General features: G+C 46.7%; 1 protein-coding gene and 1 long non-coding RNA gene across 2 annotated transcripts; one reads left to right on the forward strand and one right to left on the reverse strand.

Annotated features, from left to right (window-relative positions):
- Positions 1-1,757: 1,757 nt before the first annotated feature.
- Positions 1,758-10,284, reverse strand: gosr2 (golgi SNAP receptor complex member 2). The gene is made up of 6 exons (XM_006638129.3): positions 9,835-10,284; positions 8,836-8,900; positions 6,279-6,387; positions 5,709-5,841; positions 4,867-5,007; positions 1,758-3,036 (listed from the first exon to the last, which is right to left on the reverse strand). The coding sequence occupies exons 1-6, from the start codon at positions 9,861-9,863 to the stop codon at positions 2,875-2,877; spliced, it is 639 nt and encodes a 212-aa protein (XP_006638192.1). The 5' UTR covers positions 9,864-10,284; the 3' UTR covers positions 1,758-2,874.
- LOC107079239 (uncharacterized) lies at positions 10,271-26,426 on the forward strand. The gene is made up of 4 exons (XR_001480188.2): positions 10,271-10,385; positions 11,603-11,784; positions 11,891-11,951; positions 26,305-26,426. It is a non-coding gene; the product is annotated as an uncharacterized lncRNA (long non-coding RNA).
- The last annotated feature ends 926 nt before the right edge of the window (positions 26,427-27,352 follow it).

Here is a 27,352-nt window from a genome sequence, read left to right on the forward strand (position 1 = left end):
TGTACGACCTGCCTTTCATTTGAAGCCCGTAATCCGCTCCATGGGTGGATTGCGGTGGATTGCTGCTGTGAGTTCCGAGCGATTTTTTCCCTTTAGGAACACTTGGGTGGTCAGGTTGTGTTCAAGTGGGAAGCCGTGTCTGCGTTCGTTGCCTTCAAAGGAACACGTAAAGGCTAATTCCATACTGAAAAAATAAAGGTGAGGTGCAACATCTCAGCTGTTGAGCCTTCTTCAGGTATTTTTCAGTCGGTGGTCAGAATACAGGTTCGGCACTTGGTCTGATCTATTTGGGTACTCATCATCAGGGTGGATCTACAGTGATCTATTATTCTGGGGTTCAGCTTCACACAGCTCCTGGATGGCTGACCCCCCCCAGCCTGTACCGGGAGACATGAGTGTTCCGTCTTTCATCTTGACGAGTCGGGGTTCCGCAAACCGGCACGTTCCTGTCCTGCAAGGGCTCGGTCTCTCCCAGCTTTAGTCTCTGGGGGGGGAGGTGTTGCTGGCAGCTCTGACAGAAGAGGCCCCGGAGAGGAAACCCCTGGGGGTCTGAAGAGCTGCGCGGAGGGGGGAGCCAGCGACACATGGACTTGCACCTGATATCCGGTAAGATGTCTGCTCCTATGGGAGGTGGGGGGGTGAATTCACACCTTTATACTGGTTTTCCTGCCAGTCTGGAGTTAACGGTTTAAAACTGGAACAGCCACCGAGGTCAAGTGCAAGTACAAATGCATCCCAGTAGAAGATATTAACCATTCTGTTACAATGCACGGTGTTGAAACGCATTGCAAATGAATTATTTTCAAACCACCACTGTTGGTTCTGGTGCGATTTTACGTGCCTTAAGGATGACTTCTGCACACAATTGAGGGAGACATTCTCTGTACCAATAGTTGATGTTTCCATGGGGTTGGCAGCTCCAGTCACTACATTCATAACCAGTAAGAGGAGTCCTGGCATTTTAGTACAGTAAATAGCAGACAACGCTGAATACGGAAAATCATGGACAAGGCACGTATGAATATGAATGGTAGCATTTATGAGACTTTGTTATACAAAAAGATGTCGGTTTGTACGTGTGGGTTTCTTCTGGGTGCCCCAACTTGCATACTTGTAGGTGAACTGGCTTCTGGGAAAAGTGTAGGTGTCTGTCTGATGGATTGTTGTCCTGCCCTGGGTGTAGCCCACCTTGTGCCCACTGTTTGCTGGGATAGACTCCATGTGACACCAAGCTGGCTACAGCTGTCAGGAAATGGATGGATTCCACAAAAAAAATGAAGAGTGAAAAAACAAGCCCTGAGGAGTTTGTAGTGGGAAGGACTGCACATCCACTCGCCCCCAGAGCAGCAGCGCAGCCAGCGGCCTGACTCTGCCCGATCTCTCGTTTCCTTCTGGCTGCCGGCTTCTGTTCGCCTCCACGCGGGTCGGAACTTTCTCCACCGTAAAGGAAATCAGGGAGAGACGGCGAGTGCGTGCACATCCTTCCCACCACGAATTCCTGAAAGACACTGCCATGGCTGTAACCGCCTGCAGTGCAGCAGCGATCCGCTTTATTAATACAGCTCGCCACAGGGTATCATGACTGGCATTCCTCAGCCTTTTTCATCTTGTACTTGTATTAAACTACTTATGCGTTTTATTAAATTCCAATATTTCATTTTCTTTTCTGAGAAGCAGGGATGCGTTGGTTCAACATGCAGTGAATGTTTTCCTTGCACTGAGACCCCAGGGTCTTCCACCAAAAATGAAGATGCCTCACAGATATGCAGTTTCTTTAATTTCACTTTTCAATTATGTGCCAAAACCTGGAAGCACTGATCTCATTACAGCTCCAAACAGAAGTAATTAAAGGAACTAGTTCACAGACTAGGCCGCGCTGGTCAAAGCGCTGTTCTGCCTGTGCACGAAGCCTCAGTTCAATCGGTGCTGTGTGGCTCATCCTCATTTTTAGAAGGCAAATTCTGAAAATAATTTTAACCATGTTTAGGATCGAAGTAATGAGATCATGCAGAACAGCGAAAACAAATCATACAGTTCACTTAACATTTGATTTATTTAAACGCAAGTTTCTTCTGTCCTATAAATTGTTAATTGTTAATTGTGGACTCCCTCTAAATCTACATTGCTCGACCACCATACAATTTATGACCGCGAGCTCTGAGAAGTCTTTTCCTTACGTTATTCAACTGTAGTTGAAATGGCAGAATCATACAGAGCGCACAGGTACGCAAGAAATGTGGAACAATGGAGAAAGTGGAAATATCGCGATACCTCCCTCTAGGACAGGTGAGGTCCGCGAACAGATGGATGAGGTCGGTCAACAGGAGGCACCAATGAGCCCGATTCTCCTGCTGGCTTCAGTTCAGCTTCACTGTTCCACATGTTGCAAAGGCCCTGCTGCTCTCACCGTATCGGTCTCTGAATTCCGACAGGAGAGGAACCCCAGGGGAGAAGGGAGCCAGGACAGACAGTGGATATGTACAATGTAATTACAAGATTCTGGCGATTCCTCTCCCATTAGCACTTAACACTTACTCGTTAAGCTGCAAGCCCAGGCTCTTCCGCCCACTCCTGCAGCAGGAGAGCTGTGGCCAAGCTGGCTGTGCGACTGCGTTTCTGAACACAATACTGAGCAATTGGTCCTCCTTCCCTCTCAGCTGTTCTACAACGCATCTGTTTTAGAAGATCGGCTCAGAGACAATGGAGGAAAACATGGAGAAAAAGAGATGAGAAAGTTTCGTCCATCGAGGCCATTGTATGTGATCCACTTTTTTTTTTTTTCCTTGAGTGTCCCCCAGGTAGACGAGGAGTGTGTTTGTCGGGGCTGTCCTTGAGATGGCAGTGAGTGGGAGGACGGGCAGAGGAGGGCAGACCTCAGCTCAGGTATTTCACCACCAGGAACATGACCACACATGTGACCAGCATGCCCCCCATCATGATGAACTTGTCCTGGAAAGCCCTCTTCTCGATCAGCCTCATCACAGTGTTGGACAGCCCCAGCATGTTCACCACATCCAGAATCTTCTTATGGGTGCCCTGGTGGGGGGACAGAGATTAAAACAGAAGTTATAAACTAGAGGAAACCACCCGCTCCGTCTATCTTGCTGAGCTGCCAGCAGCTAATTGACTTGATAATCTCATCGAGTTATTACTTGATGGGACACCAGATTGTCTGCTTTTCACACACCCCTAATTGTCGCTATTCCTTGAATCTATTTGTCTTATATTTACTGTCTCTACCACATTTTCCTATTTGTTTTGCACTCTTTTGTCCCCAGAGTGGCAGACACAAAGGACCAAACTCTGTGTGCTCTTGCCTGCGCAGGGGGGGCTCAGCGTGTGGATCTGGTCTGGGGAGAATGAGCGGCTCTGTGCGTCCCCTGCTCTGGCCCTGTCAGATGCACCTTGTGCGCGCTCGGTCCGAACCCCCCCCAGAGGATCCCGCTGCTTTATCTCTTACTTCTGCCCTCTTTCTCCTTTTCCACAAGTTTCTCATGGCCAGGACAGTCTGGAGTCAAACAACCGCACCCCAGAAGGGACACACCCAGATAACCGGAGCCCAGGAGCGGCTCAGGAAGAGGGCTCTCCCTGGAAACATGCCGTCAGCTCCCAGCCTGTTAACACACGCCGTGCCACAGCGGCATCCACAAACCCCCGATGCCACCGGCGAACGGCCCCGGGCCGGGGTGCACGATCGCCGTGGCCCTTCCTCCAGAGTCCCCTACAGGGTTTCAGGGCCAAGAGAACCATTTAGTCATTTCATTTCCTTGATACTCACAATAATGTGCTGCACAGCTCGGTTATGCACTAAGCTAAGAAACCCCTGGACAAATGGACAAATTGGAACCACTACCGCCCGCGGAATACAGTAATATAATAATCATGGCACAAATACCATCTCTCTTCATTGGTGTTGTATCGACCTCCCAAACAAATGGTCCCCGATTTAGGCAGCAACAATGAACAATAGCTTCTCAAAGAGCACTGTTGACAGCTGTTAAGTCTCCCTGGTGCCAGTGCAGCTACACAAGGGCTTGTCTTTTGTTTCCCGGGGGTAGACCATATGTGGAGGACTAATAAAACTTTCTGCTCCTCACATTCTTGACATCAGCTTAAGGAATGACTGTGGAAGAAATTGTTGGAGTTTTTGTTCCAGACAGAACTCCGGATTACACACTGCTCCTCTTATCTGGGCTCTGGGATTGCTACTCTCCATGGATCATGAGCGCAGGAAACACTCTGGACTTCGAATGGACTGACAGGTACGGTTTCTCTAGTTCCTGCTACAAAAGAGAGGAAAACGTGTTCTTCTGCTGAATGGAAACTTTGAAGAGATGTTTCATTAAGAGTTGTTATTTTGCGCCCATTTAGGGTTTCTGCCCAAAATTTCTAATAAACCTGTTTGATAGATATCTGACTTTCCCTGAATATCCTTTTTGTTCTGTTGTAACAGATTTGGGTAAAAGTTTTAGGTCTGATTGTTTCAAGGCTACAGAGTGTGGAATGTGGAAATTACTGAAAGGAACTATTTTTTTTAACATCATCCACTGTGAGGGACACTTTCCCCATTTATTCTAAATAACAGAGTGGAGCCCTCGCCCCAGCCTTCACATCTCACGTTGATTCTAATTCAATTTTGGATGAGATGCTGGTAATTTATGTGAATAAGGAACACTGAACCCTAAGCGTGTCACGGCTGAGAACTGAGCCCCAACAGCCTCTGCTCCCTTCAACAATGCGGGCTCCTCTATTTTGTTTTTGTTAGTGTGGCGCGTACAGTTCAGGAGCCCAGGTCAGCCCCCCTCTGCCACTACGACCAGCTCTGTGCTGGGCATGCTGGGACGAATGTGTGTGTGCGAGGCCCACCTTGAGCGTGCCCCTCTGGTTCCGCAGGTTGTCCAGGATGCTGCTCCCGCTGTTCAGCAGCTCGTCCATTCCTCGGTGGGCGCTGTTCAGGGAGGAGCTGAACTGCAGGGTCTCGTCTATGGGGATGGAGGTGTCGGCGTCCTGCAGGGAGGGAGGGAGGGATCACAGCGCAGGGTCAGCGACTGCTCAGCTGCCTCGGCCGCTTCTCCGCCTGCTGCACTGTGCCAGGTAAAGGCTTTCTCACGTTTGCCGTTCCACTGTCCCGGCCTCGCCCGCTACAATCATGTAGCCAGTCGAGGCCTCTGAAGCGTTCTGCCGAGTACAGCAGCTTCAATCTGTGTAGCCTGCCGAAGTGTGGAGTGACGCACCGAGGCTCAACATGTGAAAGGTTTGCAGACAGTTGATAAAAAGTTCAATCTTAGTCCCGTCTGCAAAAGGCAAATAGCAGGTGTCTAGCCCAGGTACCACATAGCATTAAGTTAAATACGAGCAGGTCCTGCAGCCCACCTGGCTAGTTTGATTACTCAAGTTCACTCATCCAGCTAGTTCTTGAAAGAAGCCAGAGAATCGGCTTCAACCAGATGGTTCCACATCCCCACAACCATTGATAGCAAGGCTGGTTGATTCCTGACAGAACTGATCGTCAATACACGACATCATCAATACATCACTGCATTTCTCTGTGGCTGCTGGACTTGTTTTTAAAGAGACTACTGCCTCTGCTCTGCGTTCTGGGCAGGATCTGAAAGCCAGCTCTCCCCGTCTGCACGGCTCTGGTGCTTCACTCCCGTGAGGCGGGGAAACATCTGTGTGTTCGGGTCTGGTGCGGCCGCGGTACTGACGTTGGTGGTGAAGGACCGGGTCAGCAGCTCCTCCCTCTCTCGCTCCTGGGCCTCGCGGGTGTAGCGGCGGTGCTGGAAGTTGCGCAGGGCCGACTGCAGGTGCTGGACGTCGTACTTCAGCTGGTCCACTCGTCTGGACGGGGGGGGAGGGGGGAGAGACAGAGGGGTCACTTCAAACGGCTGGAGCCTGGCGGGGCTGCAGAGTTCGCCTAAAGAGCACACAACACCAGAACCTGCCATGGCATCTTCCAACATGGCAACCCAGTTCCACAGGACAGGCACATGGCCTTCAGGTTACTTTCTGGCTTTTGTTAGGTGATTGTGTGCACATGAACAATTGCCACATCACAAAGTCCCACTAAAGACTAGATGTGTGTGGGGTTTTTGTAAAGAGGCTGCTGGCCTGCCCCCCAGCCCAGGTGGGTGGGTGGGTGAAATGGGCTCCCTCATATGTGAAGGGCTCTAGGATGGGGAAACCCGCTACATCAGTGCAGGTATTGTGTGAGAGGAAGCCTGTAGCCCGCAGGTGTGGTGAACAGGAGATCTGGGAAGGGGCCGGCTGGGACTCACAGTTTGGCGTTCTGGCGCCGGCTGGGCGTCTCCTTGCCCGCCAGGATCTCCAGCCTCTCCAGGCTGCTGAAGATCTGGTCGATTCGCGCCTGCAGCTCGTTCTCCACCACTGCGGAGAGAGAGGAGGGTGAAGACAGGAGCCCTCCACGAGCTCCACACGCTGTTTGTCTGCATCTTCCCTTACAGGGGCACAGCAGCTGCGTGCTGAGGGACCACCCCAGCAGGCACGTGTGCTGGTGAAGCTCCTGCGTGCCCCCTCGTTGGGCAGTAGTACCGTCAGTGGCCTTTGGCACACAGTGCTGTTGTCCATGGGTATGCATTCATCCATGAGTGCAGTTTCAGAAAAATGTCTGACTAGAAGAATCAACTACAGGCATCTCTGTATACAATACTAAATCACTGCCCTCTCTACTATCCTATCATAGAGGGTTTGTAAGCAGGTTTCTGGCATTAAATTCCATTATTTTTAACTCCTTGATGCATATCCCTAGTCTTTCTTTTCCCTTCTAATAATGAGGAAATATCTGGGAATGGGCATGATCCAGGATTGCACTGAGTTCCTGGGAGAAATGGGGAAATCAGCCAGCAGGGTGGAGCAGAGGTTCAGGCTCTGATATTCTGCCTGGAAGGTTGTGGGTTCAAATCCCACACAGCCTTTGAACCAACTTCACTCATGTTGTATCGGTACAATACCTGGTTGTGTAAAGGTGTTATGTAAATAGCTTTGGATAAAACAGGCGTTCATATACATGAATACATGATATGGGGCGGAGCGGTGGCACTGTGGTTAAGGATCTGCGCCTGTGACTGGAAGGTTACCGGTTCGTATCCCGCAGCCGGCAGAGGAATCCTACTCCGTTGGGCCCCTGAGCAAGGCCCTTAACCCCAACGGCTCCAGGGGCGCTGTACAATGGCTGACCCTGCGCTCTGACCCCAGGCTCTCTCCCTGTCTGTGTGTCTGTGTGTCTGTGTCTCATGGAGAGCAGGCTGCGAAAAGATGAATTCCTAATGCAAGAAATTGTATATGGCTAATAAAGTGATCTAATCTTATCTTAATATGTAGGATATTCACAACAGTTCCCAACTGCCCAGATCTCCAGGCTCTGAAGCAGCCTAGTGAGCTGCAGTTCTTTTTGAGGCTCAGGTCTTCAGATGCTGACCAGCAGCCAGAGCGCAGAGTCTTTATCTCGGCCTGCTTCTCCCCCTCTCCTCCCACTTCCTGCACTGGCACCAGCCTGGCTCGGCACACGCCGCCCACCACGGAAAACAATCTGGAGAGTGGGCAGCTGAGAGAGGAAAGCACTGGGCAGCACCCAGAAACACGGCCCCGCCAGGACAGTCCCTTTCTCAGGGCCGTCCCTGATTATTAATAGTACAGAGTCTAGACTTCTGGAAACGGCAGAAAATGGTGGGAAAAAAAAATAGTGTTGAGATGCTGTCCAATCATTACATCATCAGTTAATAAATTTAGAAATCTTCCTATATCAGATTACACCTTTTCAGAACGGTCAACTGTCAGCATGAAAATGTCACTTTCATACCCAGTAGGCTGTAGTTTCTCGTAAAGACAGGGAGGCAGCATTGTAATATCAGTATCTGAATGGCTGTATGGGAACAAAAGTGTCTTCTAAACAGGATCACAAAGGCAGACTTGCCGTGTTGTGGAAAGAAAACCTGGACTGGATGAAACCTGACACTCTGTCTATCCTGGCCCTGGGGAACCTGCTGTCTAAGGTACCACGTAATGATTCACTTACAGAATTTGTGGCGAAAGATAGAGTTCAAAGACACATTTTAGGTCAGCATAGTCTGTGTGGGCACCATTTCCCCCAATATTCTGGCTTGCTGTAAAAAGTACACAGACTGTGTTGTCCTTAATCACACACGGTAATATTAAAACTCTTGGTTTTATTTTAAACACTACTTTTAAGAGTGCATCTTTAGTTCCCAGTTAATTGAGAATTTCAGTCACAGAGTCTCTGTGCATATTAGACATTAAATGTTTGATGTGGAAAAATAAAGAGTTGTAGCTACATACAGTTAGACACAGCATTTTGTACAGCCAGTGTCCTGATCCAAAAACTAGAGATTGAAACCGAATCATCTGTGCTTTGGAAGTGATGGTAATCTCATTTACTGCTGTTGTTGTTTTTGTTTGATTTTAATGGGATTCTAGTTTGTGCATTTGTTTTTACATTAGAAACTCAGACCTCTTACAATTAAGATATCAGTTTTGTTCTGATCGGCTTCATCTGTTCCCCTGTCATCTGATCATCACACACGTGTTGCTATCCAGTTAATGCTGATGCCCTTTCACAGCCAGTCTGAGCCAGCTAGACTAGTCAGCTTGACAAACACCTCCTTTAAAAGCCTGGCACTCAGCTGGCTTTGGGTATAACCCTTCTGGGGCAGCACTAAACATGGACAAAAAATTTGAGTTTAACGGGCTAAAGATCAGATCAGATCTGCCTGATGTGCAGACGGTGAGGAAGACAGAAGTGGAAGCACTCTGCTGGGATTTGGAGGCGGTGGACACTGGCTCCGCTGTCAGACTCACAGTGAACGGACTGACGATCCACCGTCTCCAGTCGCCCCATGCTGCTCTGAACCTCCTGGATCTGTCTGTCCGGGAAAACAGAAACCGAAAGGTGAGAAACAAATTAGCCACAGCCCCCAGAACAGCACTAGGTGGTCTGCTGGATTGCAACATCCCAAACCTTTATTTCACACCTTACTGTATGTTTGCATTTAGCAGGTGTCACTGCACGACAGAACTAACGGGCAACGCTTTCCAGCCCTTCCTCGAGTGTGGGCAGGGACTTATTCCAGTCAAGCACACCTTAAAGCTAAACATCCCAGCTACGATCAGTTGATTGTTTCCTTAATTAATTCACTAACACACCGATTTATCATCGGTGTTCCCTATTTCGGATGCACAGGTAATAAATAAGGCACGTTTTCCTTATTAAAAACGAACGTACCAAAGCACTCTCTTGAGAATGCTGTGCATATGCGCGTGTATGTTAAGCTTTTCTGCTCCAAAACAATACCTTAATCAATCAATATCTTACTTATTATTAAGTGGGTACATTTTTTTCATCTAAGTGAAACAATATATTGTTCCATTGATCTGGACACGTTCATAGTTGTGTAATCGCTGCTGACTCAGTGATAAGCATTTCCACGGAACTTGGCCGAGTGATTCGGAAAACAGATGTCAGCTAAATCATTCAGTTCATACATTTCCGATCTCACATTTTCTCATAACTGTTCTTCTCGATATTCTACGAAAGAGTTTTAACTCGTCGAAAGAGACAAACGGGAAGTTATAATTATAATTATTAATTAATACTGCACGGACATTAAGCAAAACAGAACATGTTTAAAGAAGTCAAATGTCAGGATCTGGGTATTGTTCCATATTTAGTAGGAATACATACTATTGCAATGGGCATCGTAGAGCAAGACGGACGTTTATTTAACATGTATTCGTTACAACTTCTAATACAGTGAATTATATTAACACACAGCAGCAGCTACGTTGTGAAACACTTACTTATTTGTCTGATGATAAAGCGACTCCATTTTCTTTCACGGTCCCACTGGACGAATGCACAATATCGTAGCGACACCAGTCGAAAACCGTTAAATTATACTAGGAAGCAATAAGATTAAAATTTCCCCCAGACCCCTGAGTTTCTCTTTCCCCGTGGAAGATGGGCATACTTTACACGTCACCAGCCGGAAGGACCCCGGCTGCTGACTTAGACATCCACGGATCTGCCTGAATGTTAACGTGGAGGTACTGTATTGACCCGGTGGCTGAAGTGTCAAAAAATGCTTCTAACGATGTAAGGCATGGTGGTCGTACACAAGAGACTTTCATATTTAAGTTCTCAAAGGAACACTGACTCGGATCTTTTTTTTCTGACAGGGCAATACGGGAAGTTAATCTTCCTTTTTTTTATCCTAACATAGAAACGACTCGAACGTCTCAGTGGTTACCAGCCTTCAGAGCCGGCGAGTAGCTCTCTGCGAGGGAGAAGTTTGTTTAGCTTTTTAATAAACCATCGACCGATTCCAGTGTCGTGACAGAAACACAGCCAGGTACATTTTTTTGCGGCATTTTTGCTGCGTAAAACATTAGTGACCCGAAGATATCAAAGTCTGACGCAGCAGATTCAGTCTGAAAGAGTCCTGCTCACCCACTGCGTTATAGGTTGAAAGTGAAGATTAATGCCCGCAATACTGTAAGAGGCCAACAGTACAGTACAATTACAATTCATATTAACAGTTGTCAAATTTATTTTTTATTTTAATTGCAAAAGTACAATTTTTATATTTATATATTTTTATAACCTGCACCTTTAATAAATGAAACGCTGCAAGTAGTAAATATAAACAAAAGTCCCTTTACCGGAGTTATCATTCTGCTACGCCTGTGCTCGTATCTCACAATAAACTAAAGGGACGCTTTTTTAATAGTTTCCAACAGATGTCGTTGTTGTCAAATACAAAACTAACACGTGCCGCCTGTGTGTGATTGAAGTGTTACAACATATCAAAATAAAACAGTGTGCCATTTCCAAATAGTTTTACAGCCCAAATATCGGCTTCGCTTCGTTCTGCAACGCTGGACCTACACATTGCGTAGACGTGCGTGATGTGTGAGTCCCTATGAAGTTGGGAGGTGTGAGGCTCTCCAAGGGCAAAACTGGATTTGAAAGCGCTTGTTTTCCCACAGGACCTACCTTAACACTGTACATCTTTGAGAACCGTTGGTTCAAGCGTGTGAGCAGCTGATCTCGGTAACCCCGTAGGGCAGGTACCGACGGAGTCTTGCTGAAACGGTGACCTGCGATTAAAAGCAGAAGAAAGATCAGAAAGACTGGCCGTTCGGCTGCCAAGCTTCCAAAAATAACATCAAGCCTGTGGCTATAAGCAAATGCTGTGCATCCACCAAGTAAATCCCGATATTCTTAGTGAGAAGTACTGTTCTTAAGCGTGACCCATTTTATTTGAATGCAAGGTGTTAGTTTACCCTATGAATGTAGTTCATTGGGAACAAAAAAAACATACATTCTAATTTTAGAATTTAAGCTTGTCTGCTGTTATATCCAGTGGTGATTTTTAATCAGTCTACATCGTGAAAGACTGAAACACATGACACATCACTTCCAAAAACCACTCTTGTAATTCAGCATCACTGTGGCCCAAAGCCTATTCCAGAAAGCATTTCTGCACAAGGCAGGATGTCTGTCCATCGCAGGGCACACACAGACAGACGTGCACGCATTCACACCAGGGCTGTTTTTTTTTTCCAGAAGCCAATTAACCTGCCAGCATTTCTTTGGATTGTGAGAGGAAACCCACATGAACACAGGGAGAACATGCAAACTCCATGCGGATAGAGCCCCAGGCGTAGATCCCCAGCACTGCGAGATAGCAAAGCTGACCACTGCACCACCATGTCATCTAAAAGAAGGACATGCGAAGCATTCAAAATGTAATTCTGTACAAAGGGTTTCTACACATTGATCCATTAATTGAATCATTGATATTCTTTGTAGGGTCTTTGTACAGAATTTTTATTTTATTTTGTTATTTTTCAGGTGCAGAGGTTCTGGCCTCAAAAGCTAGGGGTTGAAAGACGTTGGAGCGTTGGGGAGAAATGTAAGTGGCAGAAACTCATGCACACTGTTTGGATGGATATTAGCTGATCCACACTGGGGTCAGGAGCTGATGGAGTTCTCTTTGGCCTATATTGCTACTCCGGTAGGTCTTTTTAGCAAGACTGTCTTGTTGAAAGATGGTCAGCATTAGTTATGCTCAAAACCAGAAACCTCCAGCCCCTTATCCAGAAAGAAGCCAAAACCTTAAGGCTTTCTAAGTGTCTGGGCTTGAAATAGTGCCTGAAGACTCCTTTGACATTGAATGATTAACCCAATGCAGAAATTAGTTCGGCTACAGTAATTGACATCTAGGCTTTCCTGAACACCATCCTAGGAGCGTTGGTTGCATTTCCACGGGGCTAAATATTGGCAGAAGTCAATGTCCTTTCATGTTTTGCATAGATTGAATGACATCAGAAATCAGGGGTGAGCTGAATAGGACATCACAAATCCGTTCATCTCGAGATGAGTAAAGGCATGAGCAAACATCCATGCAATGTAAAGTTGTTAAATTGTTAGCGAGTTTTGTTAATGCAATTATGGAGTGAATGGAGACTTGGACGCTTCCTGGCGCCTAGTTTAAGTTTTTTCCAACACTTCAACAAGAGACGTTCAGACGGGAGACATTGTGTAATATAAGGTAATCCTGAGGCATTCCTGTATACCTACGAAACTACACTTCACACCCTCTGTCTTTATCTTTAATTTGAAATAGAATTAGTTTGTCTTGGGGGTGGTATGAGAGCAGCATTCTCTGGCCTAATTGCTGATCTCTTTGATTATGCATAATGTTTACCGCACAAAAGCCATCGCAAAGAGGCACACGTGTTACACTGTATGAAGGGGTGTCTCCAGGCTACACATTTTAACAGAACCTACTTCATTTCTGCTCGGAGCTGAATCACTGCTGTTCAAGCCAGCTCTTGCTCTCCCTGATAGCATTGCTCTCTAGTCATAACAATTCCCTCAGGGTGGAGAGCACCCTCTGTGTGTAGAAGCTGCGAGGAGGATATGCCAGGTCTGTCCGGATGATGTATGGCACATTGACATCAGTGCTGAGGTCAGGGGGGGTTGGTACAATCTATCCTCTGGTGGCAGCAGGATTTTGAACTCTCTGTGCGCCCATTGTACTTCTCACATTATGGACAGAACAACTTGCAGATTCTGTTTGGCACTTGTTTCAAAGTAGAGTGCATGAACTCTCTTTTATTAAGTAGCTCTTAGAGCAGGGGCTACCAGTTGCAAAGGACCAAGTGCATTAAGGTGTGTTCTAGCTTGAAATCTGCCAAAGATGTTATTGTTTCAAGCCTGCACCTTGTTGGTTATAAGTTGTAAATATCTGGACAACTTCTCTGCTTCTTAATTTGAGCCATTCTCTGTTGGTGGATGTTTTCATCCTACAGGACATTACGATGTTCAAAAGGGTCACATACGGTACAAAATAGGTCTCTGGATCTTTATATCCTGCAGTTTGCATTTTGGCCCTTTTGAAAGGATTACGCTGTTTGCCAACAGCATGATCTTTCTCGTGGTTTTATTTTCAGTACACAGGAGTGGTGTGGGCGAGGTCCGTGGTCTTGCCAGGGTATCTCCTCAGTGCCGTAATGCAGGGTCTGCCTCGGTCTCGGGTGGCCCTCCTCCTCTCGTGTCCCTGTAGGTCAGCTGTCTCCACCCTGGGGCGGGGAAATGCGATCTGCCCCCTTGTCAACGCCAGCATGAAAACATGTCACCTCAGAACAATACCGGGGCAGGCGGGGAATCTCGGCCTCGGGGGACAGGCTCCTTCTCTGGGCCAGTCCTCACCCGTCACTGAGGCCTGGACGTGCCGCAGAGGCCTCTCGCGGATCCCGAGCTCCCCACGTCGTGTCCGGGGAGCATGTGCTTCGCCTGGGGTAGGAAGGCACCTCTGTACACCTCGCAGTCTCACACCACTGAGCTCGTCTTGCTTTCCCTTTAGTCTTCGTGAGCGTTCGCCCCGCCATGGTAGCAAGGCAGGTGGGCTTTGAGCATGGAAGAAAGCTGAAGGGAGGGCTGGAGACGGCCGTTATTTGCAATACCTAAAAATGAAAACCCTGTACATGTTGTGGATTTCGGATGAGACGTAAAACCAAGGTCCTGACTCTCTGTGGTCATTAAAAATCCCAGGGCGTTCCTTGAAAAGAGTAGGAGTGTCACCCCAGGGTCCTGGCCAAATCCCCATTACCTGTAAAGCGCTTTGAGTGGAGTGTCCAGAAAAAGCGCTATATAAGTGTGAGCAATTATTATTATTATTATTCATTCTAAATTATTGTTTCAGTCTTTCAGGCTCGCATATCTCTATATGCACTTTCAGAAGTCTTGGAATTTTGGAAAGGCTTTTGTCCACCTCTTAATTTCACTTTAAGGCGTTCTGATAATGTTGAACAGTATTGGGAGCCACTGAATGGCGGATTAAATAGAAACTGGGAAACTGTGCAAATAAAACCCAAAACGACTGGCGCAGGTCAACCCTAATTAGACAACACAAAAGTAGCTATTTATCGGAAATACTGTAGTTGTCTCAAAATACTTCTGGCCTTTTGCTCTTAAAAAACCGTCCGCATTTACTAATAATATCCCACCTCAATCTGTACACTCAACACCACAGTATTCTTTTTTCATGAAATGAAGTTGGAAGAAATGTGGCCACCCATGCTGACTGTTTTCAGTTCGCAGTGAAATACCTGCCCTGCAGACATGAGGCCTATGTGATTCTGAGGAGCTCCCTTCAGACTGGTCTGAGAGTGGGGATCACAGCTCAGACAGCTGTCAGCCGGCTCTCTGACACTCTCCGTTTCTCCCCTCGTTCGCCTGTGGCCATACCACCTGGGAGTCCAATCTCAGCCGCTTGGAAGTCAGCAAAATATGCCACTTGACTCATCCAAGACCCTTTCAGGCTTGTGGGTGTTATATCATGGGCACAGTGTGTGAAAACTGAAGGCAACACACTTTTGGAATGAGAACACAAGAACTTCGAATGAGATGAGGGCTTTTTCTTCCCATCTGGATCGTTACGTTGTCAGTAGCTAATTGATCTTTGGATCTCATCCAGTGGTATCTTAATGGTCCCCGTGTTATTAGTTTAGTATCATAGGCGGTTCTCGTTCCAGACTCCCACAACCATTCACTCTTGATCTCAAAGCAGAGTTAATAGAAGACTTTACATGACAATGCAAAAGATATTCGTGGGAAAACACCAACGCATTTTGGCCCTTTATGTGCCCGATGAGTAGAAGAGAGAACTAACACAGAGTATCATCACATTGTGAAGAAGGTCTAAACAACCATTTTAGTGCAAAGTATCACAATTGGACTTTTCTAATAATAGCTACATTGAATGGAAGTTAAAAAAGGAACGTGCTTATTGAACAGATTTTACTGAACAGATTTTAAATTAAACAAACTCTTTTTATTTGGAGCGGGGCTTAGTTAATAAATCCTGTTCTCGGCATCACAGGTCAGCCGTGCGCACTGAAACTCGGGGCCACTGTGTCACAGTCGTGTGGGTGAGGAGGCTTTCTGAAAGGGTGATTTCTTGACACGCTATGCTGCACTGGGAGTTGTCTGTATCTCAGTTTTGCATGAAGTGATAAGAGATAAGATTGACCTGGATACTTCATCGGTTACTTTATTACTTTATTTTTAATTTAATAGGGTACTAGATTCATTGGACCAAGATTTGTAGGATTCTTATTGGCACTGACAAGTGAAATACACTGTCATGCCCATATGAGAAATAATGTGGTCTGCATAAAACATCTGTGATATCATTGTTTTACTTTATTATATATAGCATCATACAGTACAACAGTGTGTTTACAAAAGTACCTTTTGTAAACACAAACACACGTGTTTGTAAACACGTGTGTTTTCTTGTAATGTTTTGTGTTATGGACGACAATGCATGCACTCGGACATGCATTAATCTAATCGGAATGCTAATCTACATTCTGCACATCATCTTGCATCTCTTTTGATGCCTGGCATTGTGACTTGGAAGGTTTTAAATGATGGAAGATGGCATCCAGGACAAACACTGCATTTTGATAAGAGCAAGGAACTGGTGTTTGAAATAAAAATGAATTATTCACATCCTCCTCTTTCTTAATGAATAACTTACAGTGATCTCCCTTTCCCTGAGAACAGTCAGTGCTGGGAGGCCCTACCCAGGCAGCGCTCTGCTCTGTTATCTGGGCTGCACTTGTTGATCAGTCTGGGATGGTTGATTTTGCTTATAGTGGAGGTCAGATTTAGCAGCGGGGAGGCCCAGGCGGCTGGGTTTTCAATGTGAGAGAGAGGGAGAGATAGGGAGCTGCTTTTCTAAGTTGCTTCCTATCACAGTGGAGCACGACAATGTAAACTAAACTGTATCAGAACCCCAGGTGTGTTCCCAGGGCTCGGCACTGGCTCATGGGAACAATATCTCCCCTCCATTCCCAGATCCCAGACAGCGAGCTGGGGATCTCTGCAGGCTTGTGAGTACTGCAAGAATAAGTTGGAGGAAGGGGGTTGGTGTGTCGTAAAACCTACAGTATTTGCCTAGGAGGGAGACTGTTTTATTTATTTCTGTCCAACATTCGAAATCAGTTTCATGTTGATCTCTAACACGAGTATACTGAGCCCGTGGGAAAATATTTCAACGTGTTGTGCTTGCTAAGATTTTTTAAAATGGTGCTCAAATAAAAGATTCTTTGACTTTGCCATTGTTGTTCAGAGTTTTACACAGTGTTAGAGCTCTGGTGTCTCTTAGGTACAATACCTATATTTGTAGGCATGCTTTCCATTCATAATGTACGATAAACAGTACTCAGCTATACGTATTCAGTGCCACTGATTTGCAGTAACGAGGGAAACTGGAATCTCTCTACGTTGTTGTAATTGTAGTCCAAGCCCCGTGATGTCCACGGAGGAGTTCACCACTGACTGCTGCTTGGAACTAGTCTAATCTACCTGCCTTTACTCATTAGACATGCATCTGAACCACACATCTAGACATCCAGCCTGGCCTCTCCCAGCAGGGGGTCAGGGCAGGTCTCTGGGGGCATGATTGTGTGGAGGAGAGTGCAGGGCGGCTTCTTTATTCACCACTGTTGGTGAGACACATGCTTGAGAGAGCCGCCAGGCACACCGTGTCTAAACACAGCCGGGCAGAAAAACACGGACACCAGCAGCCTGACATATGTGTAGAGGAGCAGCACCGTACAGCTGGTGAGGCTCTCCAAGGCACTTTGGAGCGGTTGGGCCACAAAGACCTTGGTGCACTGGAGACTGGGCATTGAGGAACAGACCCTGCCCTGCTCGCGGAGGGTTCTCCCCAGTGGGAGGCTGGACACGTGAAGTCATGCTCTCCGCCACCCAGCTGTGCAGTCTGTGGTGTGGTCCTTCAAGCAGGCACCACTGGAGGAGATCGTTTTGATTATGCTCTGCCCTGGCGTTTGAAAAGCTTCCCCTTTGATCTTAAACCTTAAATTGACAAATCTTCAGTCTGTCCACTGTTTAAATTTATACACAGCATGAGGATCTGCAGAATACCAGCCTTGGAGACTAGGCAGTGGTGCATATTCTAAATAAGACCACTATATAGCCGAGAAGTCAATGACAGGGGAATATTCGTTCCTGGTGAGGAACATTAATGGGACCTTAACATACTGTATGTCACTATACTGAAATTCAAAAAGCATGTAAAATGTGCGCTTGGAGGTTTACTTATTGAAAAAATTCAGTAATAAAATAACAGCAATGAATGTGTAATAATAATTTGCATTTCTGTAACTTTTTACATCCCATAGTGTCACAATCTTCTTTACAAATTGAAGGGGACCAATTTCATCCGCTACTGAAGAGCTACACCCACCTGGGTGACATGTGGTAGCTGTTATTCAGCCTTATTCGCTTTTGGCAGGCCAGAATAAACAAGCCCAAATATATTTTTCTACGCTCTTATTAGCAGTACTGTGGGATCTTTAATAACCGTGTAGCAAAGACCTTGTTTTAAAGTCCCCAGTCATATATGGGAGCATTAGTCCTGAAATACAAGTGCAGTGGTAAGAGTGCCACCTACTGGTCCACCAACACTACTCACAGCAATAAACTGATTTTCTTTAGAGTAGTAAAATAGCCTCAGAGGTATTTAAAGTTGCAATTCCCAATTGCATACATAAGAAGGACTGGTATTTAATGTGCAGTCCTATGTTTGGCTGCAGCTCTTTGCCTTCAGTTTTGCGATTGCTTGCTTGGAGGCTGGAGTGAGTGGGGGCCTCTTAAGCCGGTGTCCCCGAGCAGCTGCAGGTCAGAGTCGAACCCCAGGTCAGCCTTCTTATCACTGTCGGAGGTCAACTGCTGGCATTCGATTCCCTCAGTTTCCTGGCTCAGTTCACTTCAGGAAAAAATGCACTCAAGTCTTTCTTAGCTTCAGGCTGTGCATGTGCTTGTTGTGGGTTGTGCAAGTGTGTTAGTCATTTCACATTCCAAATTCCTACCTGATGCAGTATTTCCATTCCCACTCCCTCCCTCTTGCTCCTTCCTCCTTCCCTCTCTCCTTCTCTGCCTCGCTTTCCCCCGTCGTAGCTTTTAACCCTTTCACTGATCTCAGACAGCAGCACCGTCTGGGCGCTAGGTGAACGTTGAGCCCGGTTTGGGCCCTGCAGAGCTCGGAAGGGTTTGCCTTCTCCGATCGCGGACTTCAGTGTGCTTCTGTCCTGAGACACAGCAGCCCTGCATGGTCGGCTCCAAGCCGGTCGTTGGAAACGACGTTGAAAGTATCCACCTGCGTTAATGTGTGGTTTTCACAAAGGAGGACTGATAGGTATCTGTGCTCTCAGGGTGGCTGGGGGGTAAGGAGGGGAGTGAGATGTGTGATAAGGTGCCTGCTCCCTGGGAGACTTCAGTCTAGCCTTCCTGACCTTACTGAGCAAACACACTGGCGTGCCTCTCTGAAAAGAAACACACGCCCCACTGCTCCCTGTTACAGGACACAGACACTGCTACCCTCCTCACCAGAGGGCACGAATGATAAGCCTTGAAGGTTTCATGCACTCTTTCTACACTGCATCCAGGGTGGCTTTGAGGTAATTAATACACCCACCCCTCATTATACTGCAAACTTGGACCTATGGTACTCATGGAGTCGGCCCCCTGTTTGCATGGGTTTCCTGTCACAGCCCAAAGATGCGCTGGTTGGTTAATTGGCTTCAGGGAAACTTTGTGCTTGTGTCTGCCCTGCAGTGGACTGGCGTCCCGTCCGTGGTGTACCCTGCCTTGTGCCCATTGCCTGCTGGGACAGGCTCTGGGTCCCCCACAACCCCAAACTGGAAGAAGCACTAAAAATTGGCTCCCTCCCACTTTATTTTGCAGTCTAGCTAAGCTAACCATGCTTGTGAGGATAGCACAGAGTGCTGGTTAGGACTGTGGACTCCACTCCGCTTGTGAACAAGTGCTCAGTGCTGTGGTGTGTCGGGGTGCTTGCTTTAGATGCTGGTTTTACACCCCTAAGCAAAGTGCTGTACTTACCCCATACTGTATGTGTCTCAGGTTTGCACCCTCTCTTGCTAGATGCGCTGCGTTGACCCTTTACGGTTAAGTTGTGAGCAAGTATCTGCTGTATTGCAAAAGGCCAAGATGCATGTACAGCCTACTGTATCAGTGTTCCGGAAGAGCCCGCCGATGGAGTGCTTCAGGATGGAAGATGAGAACGGAGGGTTTCAAGGCTGTGGAAAGCCGAGACGGAATGTTGGTGTTTGAGCTTGTAAACGAGGGCTAGAATGCAGCGGTGATTTATTGAAGTATGCAGAGTTTCTGTGCTGGAGAGAGCCCGTCCATCTTGATAATTGTATGATTTGACAGGAAACGGTTCAGTAGCGCTTGGGATCACTGTGAGTTATGGACTGTAAAACTGGGAACGTTCAAAAGCAAAAATCTGCACGTCTGAAAAGCATGCATTGAACTGTTTCCCGGGTTCAAAGAAAGCTGTTGTGGATGTCAGGCTGGACCTGGCACAGCTCTGTCCACTTGTCTGTACAGCAGGTTCTTCCTGACTGTCTAGGGAGAAGGACAGATTGCATTCCTATTATCTCAGTGGTGCCCATTGGTCCGAAATCTTCATAATTATAACAACAATGATAATTCCTTACACTTACAATATATAAGCATATTTATATATATCTGCTTTTCTGAACACTCCACTCAAAGCACTTTACAGGTAATGGGGACTCTGCTCCACCACCATCAGTATGTACCCTCCATGTGGATGATGTGACGGTTGCCAAAGACCACCTGTACAATTCACCACACACCAGCTCTCAGATCTCAGGAGAACAGAGTGAGGAAGCCAGTTTATAGATGGGGGTTATTAGGCAGCCTTGATTGGGAAAGGCCAATGGGTAATTTGGCCAGCATGCCAGAGTAACTCTCTGGGATTTTTTAACGACCACAGAGTTTTACGTCTCATTCGAAGGACAGTGCCTTTTTACAGTACAGTGCCAAATCCCTATAAAGAGGCATTAGCACCCACACAGACTGCAGGGTGAGCGCCCCCTATTGGCCCCACTAACACCCCTTCCAGCAGTAACCTTAGCTTTCCCAGGCGGTCTCCCATCCAGGTAGTGGTGTTGGAATGCTGGAAGGCCATGTGTGGGGAGACGCCACTATTGTGTCTGTATTTGAGCCCGGAGTGCCTTTAAGCCCAGTCAGTGGCTGGGACAGACAGGTCTTAAAAGGGATGCCTTTGCCCACCTCCTTAGACCACCAATGACCACCACTGCTCTCACTTTGGAGGGATCGGAGCTAATGGCCCAGACACCCAGTGCAGTTTGCCTGGGAGCAGTTTTTCAGAGAGCCGTTCTTGCCTCTTTCCCAGTGTGCGGACTCTTTCTGCTGCCTACAGCTCACCGACTCAGATTTCAACACATTCAACACATTAATCTTCATCCCTCCTGGCTCCAGACCCCCAAGTTATACACAGCACCCAGATTGCTGGGCCCGGAGGCTCAGTGTTGCGTAATTACTGTAGGACACCACAACAAAGCCAGTGCTAAGGTGCAGATAGTTTCTGTTTTATTTAATTTCCTTCTTGTTGAAAGTATTGATCTATTGTAAAAGCGCTATATAAGTGTAAGCAATTATTATTATTATTATTATTATTATTATTATTATTATTATTATTATTATTATTATTATTGTGGTTACAGTGTAGTGTATACAAATCTGACCAGTGATTTTAACAGAAGTCTCGTTTGGATTAAATCTGAAGGAGTGATTTTGGGAAGACGTGGGCTCTGAGTCAGACACATTCAAAAGCATTATTACACACTTCAGAACAGGCGCTAAAAACCCGTGAAGCTTTAAACTTGGTTTTGAGTGGGGAGTTCAGGACCTTCGCTGTGGTATTTGTAACCAGGGCTGTTCTACCCTAGCCCAGACAGTGTTCAGCAGTGCCAAACCGGTCGTCTTAGAAACTGGGACAAAGAGAGTGAGCCAGGAGCACCAGTGCTCTTTTTCAGAGCTTCTCTGTCTTTTTTGCTTTCGGGTTTGGTGCCAGACGTCGCCGAGCGAGCGAGCGAATGAGGCTCAGGGAGTTTTCATTTCTTCTGGAGGCCCTTTTTTCCCTGGTTTGTTTGTTAACACAAGGGATAAAATGGGGACACCCGCTGAATTCAGCCCCCACCCACCCACTCAATTTACAGGAAAGTGTGCCTGATACTCCACGTGGGTCAAGAGCCAAGATCAGCTACTTCACCTGCCTAAGATCCAAGCCGGGGGTGTCGCCTGACACCTCTCCCCCTGCAGAGGTGGGGAGAGAGCTGCCCCCCCCCCCGCCCCCCCACCATTCTGCTTCAGACGGGACAGTGCGTGAGAATCCAGGGTCCAGATCCTTGGAGCCCAGGAAGGGGGTGGGAGACGCAGAAGTGGCAGGGAAATGAGAGCTTTAGAACTTCATCTGAAACAACATAAACAGCTGTGAGATCAGCCTGGCCTGAGGCCTTCTGTCTCCAAGGGAGCGAATACCCCTCCCCGACGCAGCCCGGCTCTCCGATCCACAGTACTGGGGTGGCAGGACACCAGCCTGACTCCTGCCTGGGGGGGCAACACTTCTCAAGATGGCTGGGTCATTTCTTGGCCCTGTTTGCCCTCCCTCAGTTTTTCTTTATGCTCAATTCACATGTAATATTGGCAAAGCACTGCTAATATGAGCAAGGACAACTGATCACTTGCGCTGTTCCCCAGAGCTGCTGGAAGGGGGCTCAGCTCAGCCGATCTCTGCATGCTCTTCATTCATTGAGCTAGACTTCAAACTGATCCCCCCCTCGCCACTAACCTCAACTCTAGAAGAGCTTTCAAATACAGGTACATGAAGTGCACTGTAAGTTCAGTGTTTTTATACTGCTCAAAGAATATCTTATAAGTAAATTGTGTAGATGCCCTTAAACACCTATTATTAATATTATTATTATTATTAACAACCATTATCAGATATGTGATTACAATTCAAACTGGCAACATATAATCTCTTATGGTAAATAGTCTTGTGATGTCATTGCATGTTTCATTAAGCAGATTATATGTGGGACTGCACATCATTTACTTGTATGACACATTCCCGTTTCAGTGTAAATACATTTGAATTACCGTGTAGTTCATTTACCTGTATCGCGCAGTGTTTCTATTCGTCTGCTTTCTTGACTCTCGGCTCCTAAGCGGATGGAGGCGGTTCGTTCAGTTTAATTAGAACCTTTTAAAGGTCGATTGCTGTCGTCCTTTCCCCAGGTAGTGCAGAGCGCTCTTTCCTTGCCTGCCAACGGAATTCGTGTCCGAATCTCCCCGACCTCTGCACAGCGCCTGCGACGCTCAGACCATCAGGAACTTCCAATTGCGCGACAGTTTGAAAGACTCCTAATCCTTGAATGTCTGGGGGCATTTTGGTGGCGGTTGAAGTGATGGAGAATGCAGACTGACTCTCACTCATTTGTGCAATCGATAACTTCTGCACGCAGGGACCGCGCTACTCTAAAAGAAAGACGGATTGGATCTGGGGGAAAAGACTGTCAGATTTGTTCTGGGACGTTAGTAGCTCCTAGCTCTCTATTCCTTTTATGCTGAATTTGTTGCCTCCAAATTTTGTTGCTGATATATCTGTATACCTAACGTGACTCACGGACGATGCTTGGCACATTTGTCTGCTACAAAACGTTTCTGAACCTTTCACCTACTAAAGTACAGTCTCCCGGGTGCAGACGATAAAATAGGACTATCTAAAAGTCGCGCTGTATGCGATATCATTCAGTTTTCAGTTCACCGGAAAGCCGCAACATTGTAACTCATGACGATGATGATGTCGTGAAGAATGAAAGGAAGCGTTGAGTTAAAACACATCCTTGAATCAACTATTAAATAATAAATGCACCCAAACTCTGGTCAGTATGAGTTCAGAGTCCCTGGGACGGGACCAAAACCCACTCAGTTCATCCTTACCTGAACTGCCTTTTCAGTTTGGGCACTGTTCAGGAATGTAACTCTAAATAAAAACTATGCGTCTGCACTGTTATTAGAGAGATTTGTTATAGTCGCAGCGCGGCTGGTCAACTACCCTACAGCAGTTGTAGTTGGCATTCACGAGGAACGACAGCAGCTGAAGACTGTGTGACTGTAGAACCGTTTATTGAAGTTACCGAAACCCCGCTTGCCTTAGGGCCATGGGACGGAGAGGCTAGGACCCCCCGTGTTTGGTGAAGAGGTGACCAAGGGGTAGCTGCACAGGTGAACATGAGGTGGTGCAGTAACTGTGTGAGCTGAGGCAATGACGTCAGGTTTAATTGCGAGTTGCGGCAGCTGAGCTTAACACGAGCCCGGCTGCCTTCATCCCTCCCGAACGTTCGTCAGAACCCCGTGCAACACCTGCGTGACGCACACACGGCAGGCGCGCGGTGAACGCCAGCTGTTTCGTGCTGAAACGCCGCGTTGCGCCCGCCGATGTCTCTCTGCTCCCCGGACTGCTCAGGCTCCGTCTTGCTGCAAACGTGTCCTTAACAGTCACTGCGCTAGCCTGGTACCGGTGAGTGGTAGCGGGCAAAAACAGCCTGAGCCGGATTGTTAAAGCGAGATTATTTCTGTGTGCACAACAGATACTGCTGTCAGACATCCACGTCACACAAGTAGTGCAGAAGGCCAGTAATATCAATGACGTCACCACCACCCCTTGCACACTGAATTTGAGCTCCTTCCACCTGGGCATTGACTTAGACTATCCAGATTCAACTGCAACAGGACTGTCTATTAATCTGCTTCATCTGGACAATTGATTGTGTATTTTATGTCACAAGTTGTTCTCTTTCTCATCATGCACGTACTGTATGTCTCTTATTAGTTAATGGGTTTGTGTTGCCTTAGATGTACTGGGTGTAGTGTTATGTCTTCTACCTGCCTGCAAAGCAAATTTCCCACCTGGGACAAGAAGAGGGAACAAGTACCTGGGGAAAAGAAGTCTCTACGTTAAACACAAGTATGCTTCACCCTGCGGGATGACTGGCAAACCAAGTGTTGCTCCAGCTTTGCTTACTGTATCTACAGATGCACAGCAGTCCCTTCAGAGGAACCCACCTCCCTTCAGGTATAAATGAAAGGAAAACTAAGTTATTTGCCAAAAAGAGGTTCAGCGGTGGTTTGCCGCCTTGCCAAGCCTGTAATTCGCTAACCTGTGGGCAGGAGTGTGATTGGATGAGAGGCGCGCTGGGGGACAGATAATTGATAGGTGCTGTAGTAATGGATTCCACACTCGCCCGTCTTTCAGCGGCTCTCTTTCCACATCCAGCTCGCCTGGGGACGGGGGAGGGAGGAAGGAGCCGAGCTGGGTGGAGAGAAGGGGGGAGAGGGCTGGGAGATGGGGAATGGGAATGAGGGTGAAGAGGGGGGGCACAGGGGTGACGGCTGGAATTCGCTCCCACTTTGTCCTGTGCAGCAGTGCTGTTTGGCCCCCTTGCTGGGACACAGCTAGGGTCTGACGAGGACAGCGTACAGACATGGATCCTGAAGACATCTGTGGCACCTTCTCCATACGGGGATAAAGCCTCTTCACTGTTTCTTCTTGTCTCCCTGATGCACCACGGAGAGGTTTAGGAGATCCTTTGTGCCCACTGCTGTCTGAGCCCCGAATAACTCTAAAACAATCCTAATTCGGACGTTTACTGTTTTTATACTGTTCTTGTTTTAGAAAAAGCGCACTGCATTGGTTCATCAGTGGTGCCAGTGTCTGGTTTTGGTGCAGTTGTTGTGTTTGTGTGATCTTTTATGTCTATGAGCTGCGCTGACAACTAAATTTCATCCTTCCAGGATGCATAAAGTGTGCGCACCCTAGTCAGCTGTGTTTTCTTCATATGGTCTTCAGAGCGGCGCTCCTCAGTCTTTATCAGCACTGTTTGAATCGGTGAAGGCAATCCTGCTTCCACAGAGCTTGTCTGACAAAATCCCATGAAAGGATTCTCTTATATCCAACAGTCCTCAGGTCTTATTAGTAATAATATTATTGTGTGCCCAGTGTATACTGCAAGATATTGGACAGGAAAGGTTGCATGCATTATTTCTTCATTATTAATATTCATTGAGGTCAGTTTCTGTTCTCCTGAACACTGCAGCTCTGGGACAGGAGGCAGTGCTGATTACAGAGGAGCAGTATTAATCCATGCCAGGCATCGTCAGAATCAGAGCACAGGCAGCCTGTGGCAGTGGGGGGCTTTCTGATCAGTAGCTGTGTGTGTGTTTACACAGAGGAAGCTAATTCATTAGCCTTGGGTGAAACACCTGTAGCTGTGCGAGTGTGTGTGTGAGTGTGTGCTGGACAGAACACGACAAGAAGCCCTTCCACCCCCAGATGAAAGGAAGTTTGGGTTAGATGATTAAAAAAACAATTAGTGAAGAGGATTTCGTGTCAGCAGTTTGGGGCAGGTGTGTGTTTGTGACAGGAAGAGAGGGTCAAAACAGCAAACAGTGGTTTCATTTCTGAATGTTTATTGTGGCATTCCTTTGTAAAACAAAAGTAGCAAATTGTAGTGGTGACATCATGATGAAAGAACTGTAAAGTGCACAGATGTTACGAAATAATGTGTGGTGTTCTGTAAGAAACTAGAACAGCATGGGTAAACTAAAAAATGACTGAACTAAATTTAAATAGGGGCAGGCATGTTGAATCCCTGAGGATCTGTGGAACAATACTCTCACTGGCCAAAAAATTAGGGTTCTCGGTCTGTAAACGCCAAGAGCAGTTTGATCAGGCTGTGGTGTGCAGTCCGCAGGGTTGTCAAATACCTACAGTTCCAACCTGTCTCATTCTTCCCACCTGCTTTCAATAGAATATGGAGCCGAGGATGGTTCTGGCTGGGCGAATAGATGGAAGACAGCCCCAGGGGTCCCGAGAATCGATTCACGTCCTTGGAGCAGCCTGACAGGTAGGCCACTGAGTGTAACTGTCGCTCCCGATCATGGTTGTGGACACAAACGGAAAAATTTACAAATGATAATGATTATTATTAATAAAGTCACATAATTAAGGCTCTGGTTGTAATATAGATCTGGCATTTGATTTAACGTGAGAATTTTGGAATACCTATTGTACGTACCGTACAATATCGCTGTGATGCCTCTGTGCTAAGCTGTCGTTGACTTGTGAATAGATCAAGATCCCAGTACACAAAATTACCCTTCTGTACTGTGTCTGCTGTAAGGATAGTCCCGACACCAGCGGCTTTTTCTGTCGTCTCTTCTTGGGCAGTAATACCACCTGCTCAACTGACTTGGGAACCTTGACCTTAACTATTGTGTGTCCCAGTCTTCAGCCATTGTGCATTGATTTTTTTTACAAACTACGAAGTCACCATTATTATTATATACTGTCTATATTATTACATACTCACCAAATGTGGAATTGCCAATAGTTTAAACATTCTGGCAATGATGGGCAATGAGGAGTGAGTCTCCAGCCATGCAGGCTGACAACGTTAGCGTTTCCGACGACGGCGGTGTGGGCTGGGTTTTACAACCACCGTTTAGAGTTTAAATTGCGGAATAGTTTTTTAAAGAAGCGTTTGATTCATTGGTAACCACTTCCATAAACAAAAAAAAATCAGTATAGCTTTTTTTACAAAGAAATGCATTTATTTAACCAATACTTTGCACTTAAATAAGAACATAATATAGTATATATATATATCTTTAAAAAATATCACATAAAGTAAAGATCATTATGTACAACCCAGGCAACATGTACGTAATGTCTAGAAAATAATCTGTTGGATTTCATTTCATTAAAGATGCACAGGCTACATATATATTTGTATATATAAAGCAGATAAATAATTTAAATATTTCTTTGTCTAGAGGCTGTACAAATGAGGTAGAAAA

The sequence above is a fragment of the Lepisosteus oculatus genome, chromosome 28 (assembly GCF_040954835.1).
Source record: "Lepisosteus oculatus isolate fLepOcu1 chromosome 28, fLepOcu1.hap2, whole genome shotgun sequence".
In the NCBI taxonomy this organism is placed as follows: Eukaryota; Metazoa; Chordata; class Actinopteri; order Semionotiformes; family Lepisosteidae; genus Lepisosteus; species Lepisosteus oculatus.

What these genes read in the sequence shown, in the direction of transcription:
- gosr2 (XM_006638129.3), bottom strand. Translation starts at nt 9,863, where the DNA reads ATGGAGTCGCTTTATCATCAGACAAATAA. An exon ending in CTTTATCATCAGACAAATAA is followed by an intron (nt 8,901 to 9,834) that starts GTAAGTGTTTCA and finishes TTTCCCGGACAG; the next exon opens with ACAGATCCAGGAGGTTCAGA. An exon ending in CCCGGTCCTTCACCACCAAC is followed by an intron (nt 5,008 to 5,708) that starts GTCAGTACCGCG and finishes CCCTCCCTGCAG; the next exon opens with GACGCCGACACCTCCATCCC.